The sequence below is a fragment of the Bombus bifarius genome, unplaced genomic scaffold (genome assembly GCF_011952205.1).
Source record: "Bombus bifarius isolate JDL3187 unplaced genomic scaffold, Bbif_JDL3187 scf7180000007966, whole genome shotgun sequence".
NCBI lineage: Eukaryota > Metazoa > Arthropoda > Insecta > Hymenoptera > Apidae > Bombus > Bombus bifarius.
In genome coordinates this window covers 6,873,085-6,896,447 of record NW_022884352.1, presented here as the reverse complement: position 1 = coordinate 6,896,447, position 23,363 = coordinate 6,873,085, and the positions used below count along the sequence as shown (strand labels likewise).

The following is a 23,363-nucleotide window of genomic DNA, read 5'->3' as shown; positions in this document are numbered from 1 at the left end:
TTTCTTTTTGATTTTCACAAGGAAAAAAATATTTTAAAATTAAACTTGTAAAAAAATAAGATCATATACAATATATCCAGCAAAAGGTCAGGTATAGATGAAATTAGTTTTCTTCACTTTTATGCTATGTAACATATAAATATTTTGTACATACATTACATTTAGATACATATACATGAAATGTATGCCTTTGCTATTTAAGTATTATAACCTTTTATCAGATATATATTTAAAAATTATGCAAAGAAAGACATATATTTGATTTGTGTATATATTGTTGAGAATTTCTATAACTTAAAATAAATACCAATAATGATATAACCATTTTTTCCTAATATACTGTAAAATATCATTATTCACTGATAAATTGCAAAGTTTAAATCAGTATTTTTAGAATTATCGATAATAGTTTCAAAAATTTATATTTTTGCCAATTCAATAAACAGCGTAAAAAATTTTATCATCAAATTGAAACAGTCAATGTCAATTTAAGATCAAAATTGGTATGCAAAATGATTACCTTAAATGCACTTCTTATTATGAGTTATCTTGTATGCACACATAATTTTTTCAATCAAAGGAAATTAGTTCTGCTGTTTCCAGCTTCGCATCTTTTTTCACTTGTGTGGATTCATTTGATGCAGCTGGTAGAGAATTTGGTGGCTGATACTGTAATTGTTGTCCTTGAGATACCGGGGCCTGGGCCATACCTTGCATTGTCGGCACACTAGCTCCCTGAGGACCTTGCATCGGTGGATTCGATGTTAACATCGTTCCAATCGTAGTTCCAGGAGGTACTTGGATAGTTCCTGTTCCTTGAGATGAAATAGGTGTATTTGAAACATGAGACTGCATCGAGGGTCCTTGAGGACCTGACATCGTAGACGGTTGCTGAGGTCCCATTTGTGGTGGCAAACCAACAACTTGTCCAGGGGGGCCATGAGCTCCAGGTCCTATTTGTGCAGGTGAAGGACCCATATGACTCTGAGGTACCTGAGGTATACTCATCTGAGTTGGTGGTCCTGATTGTGTGATTTGTGGAGCACCCTGTTGCGGTGGCAAATGTACCGGTGTCGGCTGCGTTTGTGTTATATGACTTGGTGGAGGACCTTGTGATGGCGGTCCCATTTGATGTCCACCTGCCTGCTGAAGTTGCGGTATGGGATTTGTAATTTGAGACATCTTCAAAAGAAATGTAGAAAATAATTAAATGAAATATATGATTCAAAATGTTTTGAACTATTTAAGGAACTCAATAGAAGTACCGAAAAAAGAAGTGTATACGTTTAAATATAATTTGGAGTTGTACTAACCATTCCTGGGCCAGAAACAGAAATTCGACCCATTCCTTCATGCCCCTGAACAGCATCGGTTGGCTGTTGGTCTTGATTAGCTATTGGCCCCATTACATGAGGTGGCATATTGTAACTTTGCATAGGATATTGTTTCATAGTAGGTTGTCCATATATAAATCCTTGATTTGTTGGTGACATAGGGTTGTAGTTAGTTCCTGGTGTTTCATACTGGACGTGCCGCACAGGTGAACCTTGAGATGGTCCAATAAAACCAGAGACAGCTTGATAGCCACCTAAAATATATTTAATAAAATAAAAATCATTTTACGATTTTGTGCGTTATTTATTTAAACTCACCCATTATATACTGTTGCTTTTGTTGTTCTTGTCTCATTTGCATTTCTCTTTCTTGTTCCTGGATTTTTTGTAAAGCAAGTTGACGTTGGTATTGTAAATATTCTTGTTTTTTCTTCCTCATAATCGCCAATTTTTGAGCCATCAACATCTGTCTTTGCCTCTCAGCTTCTTCCGCTTGTCTTCGTAATTTTTCTCTATGTTCTTCCCGCAAAGCGTCCAAGGCAGCTCTAGCATCTTTCATTTGTGTTAATTTATCTTGAAGACCTTCGTAGTATACTCTACTATCGTCTTGTTCTTGAATATATCTCAATAATCTGAAAGAATTCGTTTATTGTATCATCGAATTTTATATCATATTATGTACATAAAAAATATCTTTTAAAACAAACCTTGAATGCATAGCAGTAATATTTAAAAACAAAGTTTGTACAGAACTATCATTAGCAATTGATCTGCCTCTTGACGAATTGCTTTTCATTCTATTAACAAAAATTTCAACTTGAGATCGTAAAGCATTAACAAATTCTTCCATTTGAGTATCAACTTCTCCGTTCTGTTGTTTAACAATTATAACTTTTTGTGGCATTGGGCTACTTATATTAGGAGCAGAAGGACTGGTAACATCTGCTCTAGAACTATGTTCTTCTAATGCACTTTGTCTTAATTCCCAACGTTTACGATTCAAGTACTTTGCAAGCTCAGGATCAACCTCCGTCTCTTCTTGCTGAAAAATTGAAATCATAGTACTTTTCTATTAAAGTTTTGTGCTATTTAAAACTAACAGGTGATGGTGGTGGAGAAGATGCTCTCGCAACGCGTGTGCTGGATGGGTTTACTTTTGTTGTGCGACTTCCCCGTTTTTTTTCTTTTTCTTGATGTTCTGCTTCACTCTGACTTAAGGCTATGGCAAGATTAAGTTCTTCTTCTTCTTGTAGTTCTGCTGCTGTTTTCCTGGGAGGTACCTATTAATATGGGATATTGTATGTTACGATATATGTATACTTTCTAATTTCTAACTTTTTTATATAGTTATATACTTGTTGTTGTTGAGCTAAAGAGCTGTTGAGATATTCAGCAGGTAAATCTCCCTCTTTAATTTGAGCAGTGGATGGTCTGTGGAAATAAATGAATGAATTAAAAATATAGATAAAATAATAAAAGTGTAACATAAAAATAAATTTAATACATACTTATTAACTTTTTCATAGCATGCTTCGCATACTCTAACTTCCTTTTCAATTCCAAATTTAGGCAATGTGGATACTTTACTCGAACATTGACTACAAAATACTTGACCACATGCTCTGCAGTGATGTTTTCTTTGTACCATACTAAATGATACGCGACAACGATGACACACATCTCCATCTGCCCATGCTGGGGCAGTGTCAGCAATAAACATAGCATCACTTTCTTTTAAAGTGGGAAATTTATATCCTTCAGCTTTCATAATATTAAGTGTATCCTGATATGCACATGTTCCATTAATATTAACATTTTATATTATTTAAAATAAAGCATAATTAAAACACATTTATTAAACATACTTGCACTGCTCTATATTTAGGACAATTTCGAAAGGCATGTGCCCAGGCTTGAATCAATTCTAAAGCTTTAAGTTTAACATTATCATAAGTCGTTGTCTTTACTAATTCTTTAAGTTGTTCCATGAATTGCTTAGTACCAATTTCATCATGTATAAGCGTACCACAATTTTTGACACAAGATTCTAAAACCTATACAAGGAATAATATTTTTAGAGTGCAACTGATAATTCCAAAAATAAAATATTTACTCAGACAGTTAGTCGTATTTTTCCTCACCAATAGAGCATACAAAGCTACATGTGGATTTATATTTGTTGTTCTCTTTTTGATGGCTGCAAGTACTGCTTTAGGTCTGTACACATAAAAAAATTAAAACTTGATTTCATTATTAACCTATACTTAAATGGCACAATGATATTTCTGCCATTATGATACAATATGAAACAATAAATAAGAAAAAGTTAAAACAGTATTCACTTTTACAAAATATGAAAAATATGTGAAAAATAATTGCATATGCACAGTAAATTGAGAATGTCATTGTTCATCATGGTTAAGAAATAGTAAGGTTAACTTCGGACTAAATAATAATATTCGCTTACTGCACATCCCCTTGACGTATTAAATCACATATTTGAAGTACTGCTACCCAGTCAGGTTCAAGTTGATAAGGATTCGTTGCTTTATCTATAAAAAAAATTCAAAATATAATTCGACAGTCGGACATCTTGTTCATCTGATATAAGCGACAAAAACGTACCTAATAATTTGTCAAAATTAAGCGAACTGCGAAACATTTTGCTCTGTTAAGAGTGATTGTTATTTGCAATTTTTCTTAGACGCTTAGATCTTCCTGAATACTTTTGTATAGATAACAATTAATTCAATTTAACAACCACCTACTCATCCACGGCTCTGCTGTTCGACTGGCTGTAATATAGTAAAGTATGAGTATATGACTTATATGAGTCACAGTCACGTCATACGTACGCACACACAAAGTAAATTACAATCGGCCAGTGTAATCGAATGGTGCTAGACAATCGACTTAATTTTTTAAATCATTTATTTTCAGCAGTGTTCTAGAAAAACAAATATCGCTATAAGTTATTTTTAACTGAGTTTTAACCTTCTTTCACAACCAGGAAATATGACGGGATAGATATGAGAGATCTGTAGAATTTTGCACTTCTTTATTTTATGTGAAAATTCATTATTTATTATTCATCATTATTATTCATTAATAACAATTTTCAGAAGAATCTAACACAAACACACACAATACTTGTACTTATTCAATGACTACATTAGGGATATTTTACGTCTAAATAAACGTGTTAAACGCAATGCTCCTTTTTTTTTTTTACAAAGGGTACCTTAACGATACTCGATATCTCATCGCAATTGAAACAAGAAATTAAACGCAATGAATGATGTTTCATATAAAGGAAGCAGTGATTAGAATAATTAACACGTAATTATATACAAAATTATCTTCCCAAGCTTATTGTTTTTTGTACTGTATTCAGAACATGGTCCTGAGGTTGTAAATATACTTTCACAGTGAAAAGTTTGAGCACTATTAAATTCGTCGGATAAATTTATTAAACGCCAAACATTCTATATTTTATATTTCGCCGTACTCAAAATTCTAATCTTTAATTATTATATTCACCTATGGATATTAATTTTATTATCGTCAATTTTGATTTATTATGGTTACATTAACATAAAATTATATAAATCGTGGCACGTAGTCGCAAGAAAATGTTCGACTCTATAAATAAATATTATAAATTACTGAATACAGTCGAATATTGCATATAAATCCCTCAACCGAAAACCCCAACACTCGCGAAGGTTTTCCAATGATTTTACGATCTCGCTACGGAAAATCATAGGAAAATACCTATTATATTCTCGAAAAATAGTTAAGAATTACTTTTTGCACATGAATCGATATAGAGTTATTAATTACGGCAAGATGACTGTTGAAGATCTGAATGTTTCTTTATGAGATCTTCCGCAGCCATGTTGCAAAGGTAATTTACTCATATTCTAATAAGTAAAAGTTACGACCTTTAAATAGATCTAATAGAAAATACGAGCAGAAATTGTCCTGAGAGTTTACGCTGTCCATTCGAACCACTAATAGCTTTTTATGAAAATTTAGACAAACAGACTTCGGGCAGACAGATTAGACTCTTCTATTGGAATCTCCCATCTCTCCTCCCAATTCTCTTTATCTTTATGCCCAAATATCGTGCACAATGGTAATTGTGTTGCACGCTCGCATCTCCTCGAAACTGACCAGTACAAGAAGTTCTCTGGACATTTATACAAATAACCTTGAAGATTGTCCGTGGAATTCTGTTTGCAATTATAGAACAGGCTACTGCAGCCTTGTTTGTAAGGATAGTGTCCCGCTCCTGGACATAGTACCTCGCTCGATGCTTTGATCTGAAATCAAATAGATATTTAAAAGAAAATACTCAGATATGCTTTAAAAAAGGTACAAGTAAAAATTTAAAATCAAATACTTACAGGAGACACAGAACTCTCCTCTAATCTTCTGTAAAATCGTGCAGAAGCTTTGGTACCCTTGCAATGTTGGTCGGTTTTGTCTTCAGGCAAACACTGTAACTTTTGATCGTCGAAGATCAATCCCTCTGGGCAACTCAGTACCAGTACTTTGATGTCCACATTGTTTTCCATAGTACATTGATAAAATAGGTTGCAATATTTCGGATGTCTTCGGAAACCAGTTGGGCAGACTAGTACTATTTGTTCATCGGTTAAATTTCCAATTGGACAAGGCGTTGGGATAGAAGCATCCGTAGTCGATCCCGTGGTGAATCCTGTAGTTGATGTTGCTGTTTCGGTAATCTGTCCTGAGCTGGATGCTGTACTACTATCGGTGCTTCCCCCACTCGTTGATCCTGTAGTCGTTTCAAACGTCGATGGTACTTCCGTAGCAGCAGACATCGTGCAATTTCTTGGAGAATGCACTGACTCCGGAACATTGCATCTATTGATGCTAGAATCATATATGGTTCCGTATGCACAATCATAATATTTCACGTCGAAGCCGTTTCCATTGTCAATGCACTGATAAAATTTGTCACACCATGTTGGGTCCGGATAGTAACCTGGCCTATCACAAACTGTGACGTTATTAGGCTTTTTCGTAGTTGCCCCAGAAGTAGATTCTGTAGTCGATTGAGATGCAGCTATGCCAGTTCCTGTCGGCGCTGTAGATGAAGTAGTCGAATCGGTTATTGCTGCAGTAGATCCAATGCTTGCACTACCTGATGGCTGTTCTGTACTAATAGATGAACCTGACGGAGGCATAGTGCAATTTCTTGGAGGATACACGGCATCGGCATAATTGCACGTGTTGATGCTAGGATCCCATATGGTTCCAGGTCCGCAGTTGAAATAAAACACGCTGAAGCCGTTTCCATTGTCATCGCAACGATAGAATTTGTCACACAGTGTTGGGTCCGGATAGTAACCTGGCCTATCACAAACTGTGACGTTATTAGGCTTTTTCGTAGTTGCCCCAGAAGTAGATTCTGTACTCGATTGAGATGAGGCTGTGCCAGTTTCTGTCGGCGCTATAGATGGAGTAGTCGAAGCGGTTATTGTTGGCTGAGTAGATGCTTTAGTCGTGGTTTCCGTAATATCTCCAGAAGTAGATTCTGTACTCGATTGAGATGCAGCTGTGCCAGTTTCTGTCGGCACTGTAGATGAATTAGTCGAATCGGTTATTGTTGCAGTAGATCCAGTGCTTGCACTACCTGATGGTTGTTCTGTACTAATAGATGAACCTGACGGAGGCATCGTGCAATTTCTTGGAGGATACACGGATTCGGGATGGTTGCACGTGTCGATGCTAGGATCCCATATGGTTCCAGGTCCGCAGTCGAAATGATACACGCTGAAGCCATTTCCATTGTCAACGCAACGATAGAATTTGTCACAGCGTGTTGGGTCCGGATAGAAACCTGCCTTATCACAAACTACGGCGTTATTAGGCTTCTTCGTAGTTGCCTCTGATGTAGTTTCCGTACTCGATATAGACGTAGGCTGAGTAGATGCTACAGTCGCAGTCACTGTAGCACCTTGAGAAGCAGATTCTGTACTCGATTGAGATGCAGCTGTGCCAGTTTCTGTCGGCGCTGTAGGTGAAGTAGTCGAATCGGTTATTGTTGGCTGAGTAGATGCTTTAGTCGTGGTTTCCGTAATATCTCCAGATGTAGATTCTGTACTCGATTGAGATGCAGCTGTGCCAGTTTCTGTCGGCACTGTAGATGAATTAGTCGAATCGGTTATTGTTGCAGTAGATCCAGTGCTTGCACTACCTGATGGTTGTTCTGTACTAATAGATGAACCTGACGGAGGCATCGTGCAATTTCTTGGAGGATACACGGATTCGGGATGGTTGCACGTGTCGATGCTAGGATCCCATATGGTTCCAGGTCCGCAGTCGAAATGATACACGCTGAAGCCATTTCCATTGTCAACGCAACGATAGAATTTGTCACAGCGTGTTGGGTCCGGATAGAAACCTGCCTTATCACAAACTACGGCGTTATTAGGCTTCTTCGTAGTTGCCTCTGATGTAGTTTCCGTACTCGATACAGACGTAGGCTGAGTAGATGCTACAGTCGCAGTCACTGTAGCACCTTGAGAAGCAGATTCTGTACTCGAATGAGATGCAGCTGTGCCAGTTTCTGTCGGCGCTGTAGGTGAAGTAGTCGAATCGGTTATTGTTGGCTGAGTAGATGCTTTAGTCGTAGTTTCCGTAATATCTCCAGAAGTAGATTCTGTACTCGATTGAGATGAGGCTGTGCCAGTTTCTGTCGGCGCTGTAGATGAAGTAGTCGAATCGGTTATTGTTGGCTGAGTAGATGCTTTAGTCGTGGTTTCCGTAATATCTCCAGAAGTAGATTCTGTACTGGATTGAGATGAGGCTGTGCCAGTTTCTGTCGGCGCTATAGATGGAGTAGTCGAAGCGGTTATTGTTGGCTGAGTAGATGCTTTAGTCGTGGTTTCCGTAATATCTCCAGAAGTAGATTCTGTACTCGATTGAGATGCAGCTGTGCCAGTTTCTGTCGGCACTGTAGATGAATTAGTCGAATCGGTTATTGTTGCAGTAGATCCAGTGCTTGCAGTACCTGATGGTTGTTCTGTACTAATAGATGAACCTGACGGAGGCATCGTGCAATTTCTTGGAGGATACACGGATTCGGGATGGTTGCACGTGTCGATGCTAGGATCCCATATGGTTCCAGGTCCGCAGTCGAAATGATACACGCTGAAGCCATTTCCATTGTCAACGCAACGATAGAATTTGTCACAGCGTGTTGGGTCCGGATAGAAACCTGCCTTATCACAAACTACGGCGTTATTAGGCTTCTTCGTAGTTGCCTCTGATGCAGTTTCCGTACTCGATACAGACGTAGGCTGAGTAGATGCTACAGTCGCAGTCACTGTAGCGCCTTGAGAAGCAGATTCTGTACTCGATTGAGATGCAGCTGTGCCAGTTTCTGTCGGCGCTGTAGGTGAAGTAGTCGAATCGGTTATTGTTGGCTGAGTAGATGCTTTAGTCGTGGTTTCCGTAATATCTCCAGATGTAGATTCTGTACTCGATTGAGATGCAGCTGTGCCAGTTTCTGTCGGCGCTGTAGATGAATTAGTCGAATCGGTTATTGTTGCAGTAGATCCAGTGCTTGCACTACCTGATGGTTGTTCTGTACTAATAGATGAACCTGACGGAGGCATCGTGCAATTTCTTGGAGGATACACGGATTCGGGATGGTTGCACGTGTCGATGCTAGGATCCCATATGGTTCCAGGTCCGCAGTCGAAATGATACACGCTGAAGCCATTTCCATTGTCAACGCAACGATAGAATTTGTCACAGCGTGTTGGGTCCGGATATAAACCTGCCTTATCACAAACTACGGCGTTATTAGGCTTCTTCGTAGTTGCCTCTGATGCAGTTTCCGTACTCGATACAGACGTAGGCTGAGTAGATGCTACAGTCGCAGTCACTGTAGCGCCTTGAGAAGCAGATTCTGTACTCGATTGAGATGCAGCTGTGCCAGTTTCTGTCGGCGCTGTAGGTGAAGTAGTCGAATCGGTTATTGTTGGCTGAGTAGATGCTTTAGTCGTGGTTTCCGTAATATCTCCAGAAGTAGATTCTGTACTCGATTGAGATGAGGCTGTGCCAGTTTCTGTCGGCGCTGTAGATGAAGTAGTCGAATCGGTTATTGTTGGCTGAGTAGATGCTCTAGTCGTGGTTTCCGTTATATCTCCAGAAGTAGATTCTGTACTCGATTGAGATGCAGCTGTGCCAGTTTCTGTCGGCACTGTAGATGAATTAGTCGAATCGGTTATTGTTGCAGTAGATCCAGTGCTTGCACTACCTGATGGTTGTTCTGTACTAATAGATGAACCTGACGGAGGCATCGTGCAATTTCTTGGAGGATACACGGATTCGGGATGGTTGCACGTGTCGATGCTAGGATCCCATATGGTTCCAGGTCCGCAGTCGAAATGATACACGCTGAAGCCATTTCCATTGTCAACGCAACGATAGAATTTGTCACAGCGTGTTGGGTCCGGATAGAAACCTGCCTTATCACAAACTACGGCGTTATTAGGCTTCTTCGTAGTTGCCTCTGATGTAGTTTCCGTACTCGATACAGACGTAGGCTGAGTAGATGCTACAGTCGCAGTCACTGTAGCACCTTGAGAAGCAGATTCTGTACTCGATTGAGATGCAGCTGTGCCAGTTTCTGTCGGCGCTGTAGGTGAAGTAGTCGAATCGGTTATTGTTGGCTGAGTAGATGCTTTAGTCGTGGTTTCCGTAATATCTCCAGAAGTAGATTCTGTACTCGATTGAGATGAGGCTGTGCCAGTTTCTGTCGGCGCTGTAGATGAAGTAGTCGAATCGGTTATTGTTGGCTGAGTAGATGCTTTAGTCGTGGTTTCCGTAATATCTCCAGAAGTAGATTCTGTACTGGATTGAGATGAGGCTGTGCCAGTTTCTGTCGGCGCTATAGATGGAGTAGTCGAAGCGGTTATTGTTGGCTGAGTAGATGCTTTAGTCGTGGTTTCCGTAATATCTCCAGAAGTAGATTCTGTACTCGATTGAGATGCAGCTGTGCCAGTTTCTGTCGGCACTGTAGATGAATTAGTCGAATCGGTTATTGTTGCAGTAGATCCAGTGCTTGCACTACCTGATGGTTGTTCTGTACTAATAGATGAACCTGACGGAGGCATCGTGCAATTTCTTGGAGGATACACGGATTCGGGATGGTTGCACGTGTCGATGCTAGGATCCCATATGGTTCCAGGTCCGCAGTCGAAATGATACACGCTGAAGCCATTTCCATTGTCAACGCAACGATAGAATTTGTCACAGCGTGTTGGGTCCGGGTAGAAACCTGCCTTATCACAAACTACGGCGTTATTAGGCTTCTTCGTAGTTGCCTCTGATGCAGTTTCCGTACTCGATACAGACGTAGGCTGAGTAGATGCTACAGTCGCAGTCACTGTAGCGCCTTGAGAAGCAGATTCTGTACTCGATTGAGATGCAGCTGTGCCAGTTTCTGTCGGCGCTGTAGGTGAAGTAGTCGAATCGGTTATTGTTGGCTGAGTAGATGCTTTAGTCGTGGTTTCCGTAATATCTCCAGAAGTAGATTCTGTACTCGATTGAGATGAGGCTGTGCCAGTTTCTGTCGGCGCTGTAGATGAAGTAGTCGAATCGGTTATTGTTGGCTGAGTAGATGCTCTAGTCGTGGTTTCCGTTATATCTCCAGAAGTAGATTCTGTACTCGATTGAGATGCAGCTGTGCCAGTTTCTGTCGGCGCTATAGATGGAGTAGTCGAAGCGGTTATTGTTGGCTGAGTAGATGCTTTAGTCGTGGTTTCCGTAATATCTCCAGAAGGAGATTCTGTACTCGATTGAGATGCAGCTGTGCCAGTTTCTGTCGGCACTGTAGATGAATTAGTCGAATCGGTTATTGTTGCAGTAGATCCAGTGCTTGCACTACCTGATGGTTGTTCTGTACTAATAGATGAACCTGACGGAGGCATCGTGCAATTTCTTGGAGGATACACGGATTCGGGATGGTTGCACGTGTCGATGCTAGGATCCCATATGGTTCCAGGTCCGCAGTCGAAATGATACACGCTGAAGCCATTTCCATTGTCAACGCAACGATAGAATTTGTCACAGCGTGTTGGGTCCGGATAGAAACCTGCCTTATCACAAACTACGGCGTTATTAGGCTTCTTCGTAGTTGCCTCTGATGTAGTTTCCGTACTCGATATAGACGTAGGCTGAGTAGATGCTACAGTCGCAGTCACTGTAGCACCTTGAGAAGCAGATTCTGTACTCGATTGAGATGCAGCTGTGCCAGTTTCTGTCGGCGCTGTAGGTGAAGTAGTCGAATCGGTTATTGTTGGCTGAGTAGATGCTTTAGTCGTGGTTTCCGTAATATCTCCAGATGTAGATTCTGTACTCGATTGAGATGCAGCTGTGCCAGTTTCTGTCGGCACTGTAGATGAATTAGTCGAATCGGTTATTGTTGCAGTAGATCCAGTGCTTGCACTACCTGATGGTTGTTCTGTACTAATAGATGAACCTGACGGAGGCATCGTGCAATTTCTTGGAGGATACACGGATTCGGGATGGTTGCACGTGTCGATGCTAGGATCCCATATGGTTCCAGGTCCGCAGTCGAAATGATACACGCTGAAGCCATTTCCATTGTCAACGCAACGATAGAATTTGTCACAGCGTGTTGGGTCCGGATAGAAACCTGCCTTATCACAAACTACGGCGTTATTAGGCTTCTTCGTAGTTGCCTCTGATGTAGTTTCCGTACTCGATACAGACGTAGGCTGAGTAGATGCTACAGTCGCAGTCACTGTAGCGCCTTGAGAAGCAGATTCTGTACTCGATTGAGATGAGGCTGTGCCAGTTTCTGTCGGCGCTGTAGATGAAGTAGTCGAATCGGTTATTGTTGGCTGAGTAGATGCTTTAGTCGTGGTTTCCGTAATATCTCCAGAAGTAGATTCTGTACTCGACTGAGATGCAGCTGTGTCAGTTTCTGTCGGTGCCGTAGATGAAGTAGACGAATCGGTTATTGTTGGCTGAGCAGATACTTTAGTCGTGGTTTTCGTAATATCTCCAGAAGTAGATTCTGTAATCGATTGAGATGCAGCTGTGCTGGTTTCTGTCGGTGCTGTAGATGAAGTAGTCGAATCGGTTATGGTTGCAGTAGATCCAGTGCTTGCACTACTTGATGTTTGTTCTGTACTAATAGATGAACCTGACGGAGGCATCGTGCAATTTCTTGGAGGATACACGGATTCGGGATGGTTGCACGTGTCGATGCTAGGATCCCATATGGTTCCAGGTCCGCAGTCGAAATGATACACGTTGAAGCCATTTCCATTGTCAACGCAACGATAGAATTTGTCACACCGCGTTGGGTCCGGATAGAAACCTGCCTTATCACAAACTATGGCGTTATTAGGCTTCTTCGTAGTATAATCTGGTGTGCTGGAATCAGTTGTACTGGCGACTTCATTAGAAGATGAATCTGGTACTGTAGTGTCTGGCAAACTAGTCGATATCGTCGCCCCTTTACAACCAGGAACGAGATAATCGTGATTACAGCTCTGAATAGCAGAATCCCAAGCAGTTCCTGTACCGCACTGGAACTCGTATTTGATAAACGTGGAACCACTGCCGACACAGCGATAGAATTTTCGACAGTCTCCAGGGTCTGGAAAGAACCCATCATGTGTACAAATGCCTGGCGTATTTGTAGAACCAGAAGTTCCTGCGAAATATATAAATAATCAGTAACTTGTCATCGTTTATATTTATACAAATGAAACCAGATAACGTTTAGAATACCGGAAGTAGAGCCACAAGTGTTAGGAGTAACTGTTTCAGCGGGAGTGCCAGGAGTTCCAGAAGTACCAGGATTCCCAGTGATAGTATTACAAGGTTCAATAGTTATTCCAGATGTACCTGAAGATTCAGATGAACTAGCAGTGCAAAGATTACTGGGAGATGCTGATTAACACGGAATGCAAAGCGGAGCAGGCATGTTAGTAGAGCCAGGTGTAGCAGGCGTTTCAGGTCCACAAGGACTCCCAGAGGAGCCTGGAGTATCAGGCTCACTAGGAATACCAGGTGTGCCGGGAGTTTCAGATTCACTACTGGCTGTCATTTGTGTTTTCGGAGTTACAGAAATACCGAGTGTGAGTAGAGTATCGTATTTGTAGGGACTAGCAGGTTCACTAGGTGTGGGAGATGCGCCGGGAGTTGCGGGATCATTAGGTATACCAGGTGTCCGAAAAGGAACAATTTCACTGTTGCGTGTCATTGATGTTTCAGGAGATTCGGGAATATCTGGTGTCCAGGGAGTTGGAGGAATACTGGGCATTCTGGGTGTAGGAGGTGATCCAGTTTCACTACTGGGAGTCGCTGATGTTTCAGAAGTGTTCAGATAACCTGGCATCCTCGGAGTTAGAGGTTTACTGGGCCTACTGTGTGTAAGAGGAGGTCCAGTTTTACTACTGGGTGTCGAAGGTGTTTCAGGAATATTGAGATGACTTGGCGTCCAGAGAGTTGGAGGTTTACTGGCCATAGCGGGAGTAGAAGTAGGTCCAATTTCAATACTGGGTGTCGTTGGTGTTTCAGTAGATTTCTGATTTCTTGGAGTTCAGGGAGTTGGAGATTCACTGCGCATACCGGGTGTAGAAGGAGATACCGATTCACTACTGGATGTCGTTGGTGTGTCAGTAGTGTTGAGATGACTTGGCGTTCTGGGAGTTGGAGGTTTACTGGCCATAACGGGTGTAGGAGGAGGTATAGATTTACTACTGCGTGTCGTCGGTTTTTCAGTAACTTTGAGAAGACTTGGCGTCCTGGGACTTGGAGGTTTACTGGCTATACCCGATGTGGAAGGAGCTGCAGTTTCACAACTCAGTGTCGCTGGTGTTCTAGGAGTTTTGAGACGACTTGACCTCCTGAGAGTTGGAGGCTTACTGGCCATAGCAGGTGTAGGAGGTGGTATAGTTTTACTACTGCGTGTCGTCAGTTTTTCAGTAGTTTTGAGATGAATTGGCGTCCTGGGAGTTGAAGGTTTACTGGCCACAGTGGGAGTAGCAGGAGGTATAGTTTTACTACTGCGTGTCGTCGGTTTTTCAGTAGATTTGAGATGACTTGGAGTCCTGGGAGTTGGAGGTTTACTGGCTATGCACGATGTGGAAGGAGGTGCAGTTTCACAACTCAGTGTCGCTGGTGTTCCAGGAGTTTTGAGACGACTTGACCTCCTGAGAGTTGGAGGCTTACTGGCCATAGCAGGTGTAGGAGGTGGTATAGTTTTACTACTGCGTGTCGTCGGTTTTTCAGTAGTTATGAGATGACTTGGCGTCCTGGGAGTTGGAGGTTTACTGGCTATACACGATGTGGAAGGAGATGCAGTTTCACAACTCAGTGTCGCTGGTGTTCCAGGAGTTTTGAGACGACTTGACCTCCTGAGAGTTGGAGGCTTACTGGCCGTAGCGGGTGTAGGAGGAGGTATAGTTTTACTACTGCGTGTCGTCGGCTTTTCAGTAGCCGTGAGATGACTTGGCGTCCTGGGAGTTGGAGGTTTACTTTCCATATCAGGTGTTCGAGGAGGTGCTGTTTCACTACTCGGTGTCGCTGATGTTTCGGGAGATTCGAGATGACTTGGTGTCCTGGGAGTTGGAGGTTTACTGGCCGTAGCGGGTGTAGGAGGAGGTATAGTTTTACTACTGCGTGTCGTCGGCTTTTCAGTAGCCGTGAGATGACTTGGCGTCCTGGGAGTTGGAGGTTCACTTTCCATATCAGGTGTTCGAGGAGGTGCTGTTTCACTACTCGGTGTCGCTGGTGTTTCGGGAGATTTGAGATGACTTGGTGTCCTGGGAGTTGGAGGTTTACTGGCCGTAGCGGGTGTAGGAGGAGGTACAGTTTTACTACTGCGTGTCGTCGGCTTTTCAGTAGCCGTGAGATGACTTGGCGTCCTGGGAGTTGGAGGTTCACTTTCCATATCAGGTGTTGGAGGAGGTGCTGTTTCACTACTCGGTGTCGCTGGTGTTTCGGGAGATTTGAAATGACTTGGTGTCCTGGGAGTTGGAGGTTTACTGGCCGTAGCGGGTGTAGGAGGAGGTATAGTTTTACTACTGCGTGTCGTCGGCTTTTCAGTAGCCGTGAGATGACTTGGCGTCCTGGGAGTTGGAGGTTTACTTCCCATATCAGGTGTTCGAGGAGGTGCTGTTTCACTACTCGGTGTCGCTGGTGTTTCGGGAGATTCGAGATGACTTGGTGTCCTGGGAGTTGGAGGTTTACTGGCCGTAGCGGGTGTAGGAGGAGGTATAGTTTTACTACTGCGTGTCGTCGGCTTTTCAGTAGCCGTGAGATGACTTGGCGTCCTGGGAGTTGGAGGTTTACTTTCCATATTAGGTGTTCGAGGAGGTGCTGTTTCATTACTCGGTGTCGCTGGTGTTTCGGGAGATTTGAGATGACTTGGTGTCCTGGGAGTTGGAGGTTTACTGGCCGTAGCGGGTGTAGGAGGAGGTATAGTTTCACTACTGCGTGTCGTCGGCTTTTCAGTAGCCGTGAGATGACTTGGCGTCCTGGGAGTTGGAGGCTTACTTTCCATATCAGGTGTTCGAGGAAGTGCTGTTTCACTACTCGGTGTCGCTGGTGTTTCGGGAGATTCGAGATGACTTGGTGTCCTGGGAGTTGGAGGTTTACTGGCCGTAGCAGGTGTAGGAGGAGGTATAGTTTTACTACTGCGTGTCGTCGTCTTTTCAGTAGCCGTGAGATTACTTGGCGTCCTGGGAGTTGGAGGTTTACTTTCCATATCAGGTGTTCGAGGAGATGCTGTTTCACTACTCGGTGTCGCTGGTGTTTCGGGAGATTTGAAATGACTTGGTGTCCTGGGAGTTGGAGGTTTACTGGCAGTAGCGGGTGTAGGAGGAGGTATAGTTTTACTACTGCGTGTCGTCGGCTTTTCAGTAGCCGTGAGATGACTTGGCGTCCTGGGAGTTGGAGGTTTACTTTCCATATCAGGTGTTCGAGGAAGTGCTGTTTCACTACTCGGTGTCGCTGGTGTTTCGGGAGATTCGAGATGACTTGGTGTCCTGGGAGTTGGAGGTTTACTGGCCGTAGCGGGTGTAGGAGGAGGTATAGTTTTACTACTGCGTGTCGTCGGCTCTTCAGTAGCCGTGAGATGACTTGGCGTCCTGGGAGTTGGAGGTTTACTTTCCATATCAGGTGTTCGAGGAAGTGCTGTTTCACTACTCGGTGTCGCTGTTGTTTCGGGAGATTCGAGATGACTTGGTGTCCTGGGTGTTCGAGGTTTACTGGCCGTAGCGGGTGTAGGAGGAGGTATAGTTTTACTACTGCGTGTCGTCGGCTTTTCAGTAGCCGTGAGATGACTTGGCGTCCTGGGAGTTGGAGGTTTACTTTCCATATCAGGTGTTCGAGGAAGTGCTGTTTCACTAATCGGTGTCGCTGGTGTTTCGGGAGATTCGAGATTACTTGGTGTCCTGGGAGTTGGAGGTTTACTGGCCGTAGCGGGTGTAGGAGGAGGTATAGTTTTACTACTGCGTGTCGTCGGCTTTTCAGTAGCCGTGAGATGACTTGGCGTCCTGGGAGTTGGAGGTTTACTTTCCATATCAGGTGTTCGAGGAAGTGCTGTTTCACTACTCGGTGTCGCTGGTGTTTCGGGAGATTCGAGATGACTTGGTGTCCTGGGTGTCCGAGGTTTACTGGCCGTAGCGGGTGTAGGAGAAGGTATAGTTTTACTACTGCGTGTCGTCGGCTTTTCAGTAGCCGTGAGATTACTTGGCGTCCTGGGAGTTGGAGGTTTACTTTCCATATCAGGTGTTCGAGGAGATGCTGTTTCACTACTCGGTGTCGCTGGTGTTTCGGGAGATTTGAAATGACTTGGTGTCCTGGGAGTTGGAGGTTTACTGGCCGTAGCGGGTGTAGGAGGAGGTATAGTTTTACTACTGCGTGTCGTCGGCTTTTCAGTAGCCGTGAGATGACTTGGCGTCCTGGGAGTTGGAGGTTTACTTTCCATATCAGGTGTTCGAGGAAGTGCTGTTTCACTACTCGGTGTCGCTGGTGTTTCGGGAGATTCGAGATGACTTGGTGTCCTGGGTGTTCGAGGTTTACTGGCCGTAGCGGGTGTAGGAGGAGGTATAGTTTTGCTACTGCGTGTCGTCGGCTTTTCAGTAGCCGTGAGATCACTTGGCGTCCTGGGAGTTGGAGGTTTACTTTCCATATCAGGTGTTCGAGGAAGTGCTGTTTCACTACTCGGTGTCGCTGGTGTTTCGGGAGATTCGAGATTACTTGGTGTCCTGGGAGTTGGAGGTTTACTGGCCGTAGCGGGTGTAGGAGGAGGTATAGTTTTACTACTGCGTGTCGTCGGCTTTTCAGTAGCCGTGAGATTACTTGGCGTCCTGGGAGTTGGAGGTTTACTTTCCATATCAGGTGTTCGAGGAAGTGCTGTTTCACTACTCGGTGTCGCTGGTGTTTCGGGAGATTCGAGATGACTTGGTGTCCTGGGAGTTGGAGGTTTACTGGCCGTAGCGGGTGTAGGAGGAGGTATAGTTTTACTACTGCGTGTCGTCGGCTTTTCAGTAGCCGTGAGATTACATGGCGTCCTGGGAGTTGGAGGTTTACTTTCCATATCAGGTGTTCGAGGAGATGCTGTTTCACTACTCGGTGTCGCTGGAGTTTCGGGAGATTTGAGATGACTTGGTGTCCTGGGAGTTGGAGGTTTACTGGCCGTAGCGGGTGTAGGAGGAGGTGTAGTTTTACTACTGCGTGTCGTCGGCTTTTCAGTAGCCGTGAGATGACTTGGCGTCCTGGGAGTTGGAGGTTCACTTTCCATATCAGGTGTTCGAGGAGGTGCTGTTTCACTACTCGGTGTCGCTGGTGTTTCGGGAGATTTGAGATGACTTGGTGTCCTGGGAGTTGGAGGTTTACTGGCCGTAGCGGGTGTAGGAGGAGGTATAGTTTTACTACTGCGTGTCGTCGGCTTTTCAGTAGCCGTGAGATGACTTGGCGTCCTGGGAGTTGGAGGTTCACTTTCCATATCAGGTGTTGGAGGAGGTGCTGTTTCACTACTCGGTGTCGCTGGTGTTTCGGGAGATTTGAGATGACTTGGTGTCCTGGGAGTTGGAGGTTTACTGGCCGTAGCGGGTGTAGGAGGAGGTATAGTTTTACTACTGCGTGTCGTCGGCTTTTCAGTAGCCGTGAGATGACTTGGCGTCCTGGGAGTTGGAGGTTCACTTTCCATATCAGGTGTTCGAGGAGGTGCTGTTTCACTACTCGGTGTCGCTGGTGTTTCGGGAGATTCGAGATTACTTGGTGTCCTGGGAGTTGGAGGTTTACTGGCCGTAGCGGGTGTAGGAGGAGGTATAGTTTTACTACTGCGTGTCGTCGGCTTTTCAGTAGCCGTGAGATGACTTGGCGTCCTGGGAGTTGGAGGTTTACTTTCCATATCAGGTGTTCGAGGAGGTGCAGTTTCATTACTGTGTGTCGCTGGTGTTTCAGGAGTTTTGGAATGACTTGGCGCCCTGGGCGTTGGAGGTTTACTGGCCATACTAGGTGTGGGAGGAGGTGTAGTTTTCCTAGTGGGTACCATTGACCCAGTATTTTCGAGATGACCTGGACTTCTGGGAGTCGGAGGTTTACTGGCCATATCAGGTGTGGGAGGAGATATAGTTTCATTACTGCGTGTCGCTGGTGTTTCAGGAGTTTTGAAACGACTTGGCGTCCTGGGAGTTGGAGCTTTACTGGCCATAGTGGTTGTAGGAGGAGGTATAGTTTTACTGCTGCGTGTCGTCGGTTTTTCAGTAGTCTTGAGATGACTTGGCGTCCTGGGAGTTGGAGGTTTACTGGCCATAGCAGGTGTGGCAGAAGGTGCAGTTTCACTACTCAGTGTCGCTGGTGTTTCGGGAGATTTGAGATGACTTGGTGTCCTGGGAGTTGGAGGTTTAATGGCCATAGCAGGTGTAGGAGGTGGTATAGTTTTACTACTGCGTGTCGTAGGTTTTCCAGTAGTTTTGAGATGCAGTGGCGTCCTGGGAGTTGGAGGTTTACTGGCCATACTGGGCGTGGTAGGAGGTGTAGTTTCCCTACACGGTGTCGCTAGTGTTTCGGGAGATTTGAGATGACTTGGTGTCCTGGGAGTTGGAGCTTTACTGGCCATAGTGAGTGTAGGAGGAGGTATAGTTTTACTACTACGTGTCGTCAGTTTTCGAGTAGTTTTGAGATGACGTGGCGTCCTGGGAGTTGGGGGTTTACTGAGTATACTGGGTGTAGGAGGGGATCCAATTTCACTATAGGGTGTCGCTGGTCTTTCAGGAGTTTCGGGATTACTTGGTGTCCTGGGAGTTGGAGGTTTACTGGGTGTACCAGGCGTACGAAGAGGTTCGCCGTCACTACCGGATGTCGTTTGTGTAACAGAAGTTTCGGGAGAACTGGATGTGCTTGTAGTACCGGATTCATTTACAGATACACCAGATGTGTCTGGAAAAACGTGTTCACTAGAAGTACTTGCAGTCTCGGATTTACTAGGTGTACCGGAGGAACCTGAATTATCTGTTTCATTATAAGTGCGTGGAGTGTCTGCAGTGTCGGGTTCACTAGAAGAGCCAGGAGTGTCTGCAGTGTCGGGTTCAGTAGAAGAGCCAGGAGTGTCTGCAGTGTCGGTTTCACTAGAAGAGCCAGGAGTGTCTGCAGTGTCGGGTTCACTAGAAGAGCCAGGAGTGTCTGCAGTGTCGGGTTCACTAGAAGCGCCAGGAGTGTCTGAAGTGTCAGATTCACTAGGAGTGTCAGTTGTAGTGTTTGTTCCATTTCCACTACTTGGTGTTGCTGGTGTTTGAGGAGTTTCATGGTACTTGGTGTGCTTGGAGTGCTGAGAGTGTTGGGTGCTTCTGTTATGCTAGGTGTGGTTGTTGTACTAGTAATTTCGGGATTGGTAGGACTTCAAGGTATGCGGGTGTTCCTGAGGTGCTAGGTTGTTCGGATGGAGCCAGACCATGCAGATGTGTTGGATGAGCCAAGCCATGCTGGTGTACCGGGGTACCGTTAGTGGCCGCAGTACCTGTGATGTCCGATGTTCCAGATGTACCAGAAGTATCAGGTGTGCCGGGTAAGCCAGGAGTGCCTGGGGCACCAGGACTACCTGGAATGCTTGGAGTGCCTGAGTTTCCAGGTATGCTGGGTGTACCAGGTGTGCCAGAAGTACCAGATGTGCCGGGTGAGCCAGGAGTGCCTGGTGCACCAGGACTTCCTGAAATGCCAGGTGTGGCTGGAGTACCAGGTGTGCCGGTTGAGCCGGGAGTGTCTGGGGCACCAGGACTTGCTGGAACGCTAGAAGTGCCTGGGTTTCCGGATATTCCGGGTGTGCCAGGTGTGCCGGGTGTGCCGGGTGAGCCGGGAGTGCCTGGGGCACCAGGACTTCCTGGAATGCCAGGTGTGGCAGGCGTACCAGGTGTGCCGGTTGCGCCGGGAGTGTCTGGGGCACCAGGACTACCTGGACTGGTTGGGGTGCCTGAGTTTCCAGGTATGCCGGGTGTACCAGGTGTGCCAGAAGTACCAGATGTGCCGGGTGAGCCAGGAGTGCCTGGTGCACCAGGACTTCCTGAAATGCCAGTTGTGGCTGGAGTATCAGGTGTGCCGGTTGAGCCGGGAGTGTCTGGGGCACCAGGACTTGCTGGAACGCTAGAAGTGCCTGGGTTTCCGGATATGCCGGGCCTGCCAGGTGTGCCGGGTGTGCCAGGTGTGCCGGGTGTGCCAGGTGTGCCGGGTGTGCCAGGTGTGCCGGGTGTGCCAGGTGTGCCGGGTGTGCCGGGTGAGCCGGGAGTGCCTGGGGCACCAGGACTTCCTGGAACGCCAGGTGTGGCAGGAGTACCAGGTGTGCCGGTTGCGCCGGGAGTGTCTGGGGCAGCAGGACTACCTGGAATGCTTGGAGTGCCTGAGTTTCCAGGTATGCTGGGTGTACCAGGTGTGCCAGAAGTACCAGATGTGCCAGGTGAGCCAGGAGTGCCTGGTGCACCGGGACTTCCTGAAATGCCAGGTGTGGCTGGAGTATCAGGTGTGCCGGTTGAGCCGGGAGTGTCTGGGGCACCAGGACTTGCTGGAACGCTAGAAGTGCCTGGGTTTCCGGATATGCCGGGTGTGCCAGGTGTGCCGGGTGTGCCAGGTGTGCCGGGTGTGCCAGGTGTGCCGGGTGTGCCGGGTGAGCCGGGAGTGCCTGGGGCACCAGGACTTCCTGGTACGCCAGGTGTGGCAGGAGTACCAGGTGTGCCGGTTGCGCCGGGAGTGTCTGGGGCACCAGGACTACCTGGACTGCTTGGAGTGCCTGAGTTTCCAGGTATGCCGGGTGTACCAGGTGTGCCAGGAGTACCAGGTGTACCGGGTGAGCCAGGAGTAACTGGGGCACCAGGACTTCCTGGAACGCCAGGTGTGGCAGGCGTACCAGGTGTGCCGGTTGCGCCGGGAGTGTCTGGGGCACCAGGACTACCTGGACTGCTTGGAGTGCCTGAGTTTCCAGGTATGCCGGGTGTACCAGGTGTGCCAGGAGTACCAGGTGTGCCGGGTGTGCCAGGTTTGCCGGATGTGCCAGGTGTGCTCGCTGTGCCAGATGTGCCGGGTATGCCGGGTGAGCCGGGAGTGCCTGGGGCACCAGGACTTCCTGGAATGCCAGGTGTGGCAGGAGTACCAGGTGTGCCGGTTGAGTCGGGAGTGTCTGGGGCACCAGGACTACCTGGAATGCTTGGAGTGCCTGAGTTTCCAGGTATGCCGGGTGTACCAGGTGTGCCAGGTGAGCCAGGAGTACCTGGGGCACCAGGACTTCCTGGAATGCCAGGTGTGGCAGGAGTACCGGGAGTACCGGGTGAGCCAGGAGTGTGTGGGTCCCCAGGACTTGCTGGAACGCTAGAAGTGCCTGGTTTCCGGATATGCCGGGTGTGCCAGGTTTACCGGGTGTGCCAGATGTGCTCGCTGTGCCAGATGTACCCGGTGTGCCAGATGTGCCTGGTGTGCCAGATGTGCCCGATGTGCCAGATGTGCCGGTGTGCTAGATGTGCCAGGGGCACCAGAACTTCCTGGAGTGATAGGGGTGCCTACGCCCCAGGTATGCCAGGTTTACCAGGAGCTCCTGAAGTGCCAGATGTAACAGGAGTTCCAGGGGTGCCAGAGATACCAGGAGTTCCAGAGGTGCCAGGTGTAACAGGAGTTCCCGAGACGCCAGGTGTACCCTGAAGTGCTGGAAGTTGTAGTAGATCCTAGACTGCCAGAAGTGTCAGGGGTGCCAGGTGTTCCCGGAGTGCCCGGCGTACCAGGTGTCCCCGGTGCCAGGAGTACCAGGTGTTAAAGCGGTGGTGAGAAACAGGTTGTCCAGTAGTTTCTCCCGGTTGATCTGGTTTTCCTGTTTGACTAGTAGCGTCTCCCAGGTTGTCGGGGCTGCCTGTTCCGCTTGTCCATTGTCCATCATTATCGCCACTACCAGTAGCGGCTGTCCCTGATCCTTCCTTGCAGTCTCTCGTGATACAGCCCAAGGATGATTGCATCCATGTATATCTGGATCCCAGACCGTACCAACTCCACATTCAAATTCATACTTTACAAATTTCCAGAACCTTCTTCAACGCATCTATAAAATTTTCTACAGTTAAATCAGCAAAATATCCTTCTTGAACGCATCGTCCTCGACCTTGATCATTCTCTGGTTTTCCACTTGTTGCAGAAAATTGGTTACTACTCGTTGATAAGCTTGTGGTAGTAGTCTGCGAAGTTGTTCGCAGTATATCGTTTGTAACAGTTCCATTGGTCGCCCATGTTCCTGTTGTAGTCGGAGATGTCGTAGTCGAAATTATTGTTGTTTATGATATTTCCACCACACTACTGGGCGGTCGCTGTCGTTGGGGAGAGTACAGATGTTACCCCTGCGCATCGAGTACTGTTCCAACACCGCACTCGAATTGAAAGATCTGCAGCGGTTTTCGAATCCCCAATCGACACATCGGTAGAATCTTCTACAGTCGCTGGGGATCGGCATGATATCCCTACTCAATGCAC

General features: G+C 45.9%; 2 protein-coding genes across 4 annotated transcripts; both read right to left on the bottom strand.

Annotated features, from left to right (window-relative positions):
• Positions 1-4: 4 nt before the first annotated feature.
• Positions 5-4,212, bottom strand: LOC117208151 (hepatocyte growth factor-regulated tyrosine kinase substrate). 3 transcript variants are annotated; one of them, XM_033449072.1, is made up of 12 exons: positions 3,960-4,208; positions 3,802-3,886; positions 3,476-3,551; positions 3,200-3,388; positions 2,843-3,117; positions 2,690-2,765; positions 2,435-2,614; positions 2,042-2,376; positions 1,653-1,966; positions 1,314-1,588; positions 557-1,182; positions 5-514 (listed from the first exon to the last, which is right to left on the bottom strand). In XM_033449072.1, the coding sequence occupies exons 1-11, from the start codon at positions 3,994-3,996 to the stop codon at positions 571-573; spliced, it is 2,454 nt and encodes an 817-aa protein (XP_033304963.1). In that variant the 5' UTR covers positions 3,997-4,208; the 3' UTR covers positions 5-514; positions 557-570. The 3 variants fall into 3 exon arrangements, with proteins under 3 accessions (XP_033304963.1, XP_033304973.1, XP_033304957.1); XM_033449082.1 differs by having other exon boundaries at positions 5-1,146; positions 3,960-4,212; XM_033449066.1 differs by having other exon boundaries at positions 5-1,182.
• A 166-nt stretch (positions 4,213-4,378) lies between these two features.
• On the bottom strand, positions 4,379-22,261 carry LOC117207316 (mucin-2-like; the record flags this gene model as incomplete). The annotated part of the gene is made up of 3 exons (XM_033447394.1): positions 4,379-5,659; positions 5,744-13,065; positions 20,386-22,261. Coding segments are annotated over 3 exons (9,489 nt in total), but the record flags the coding sequence as incomplete, so codon positions are not given.
• Positions 22,262-23,363: the final 1,102 nt, after the last annotated feature.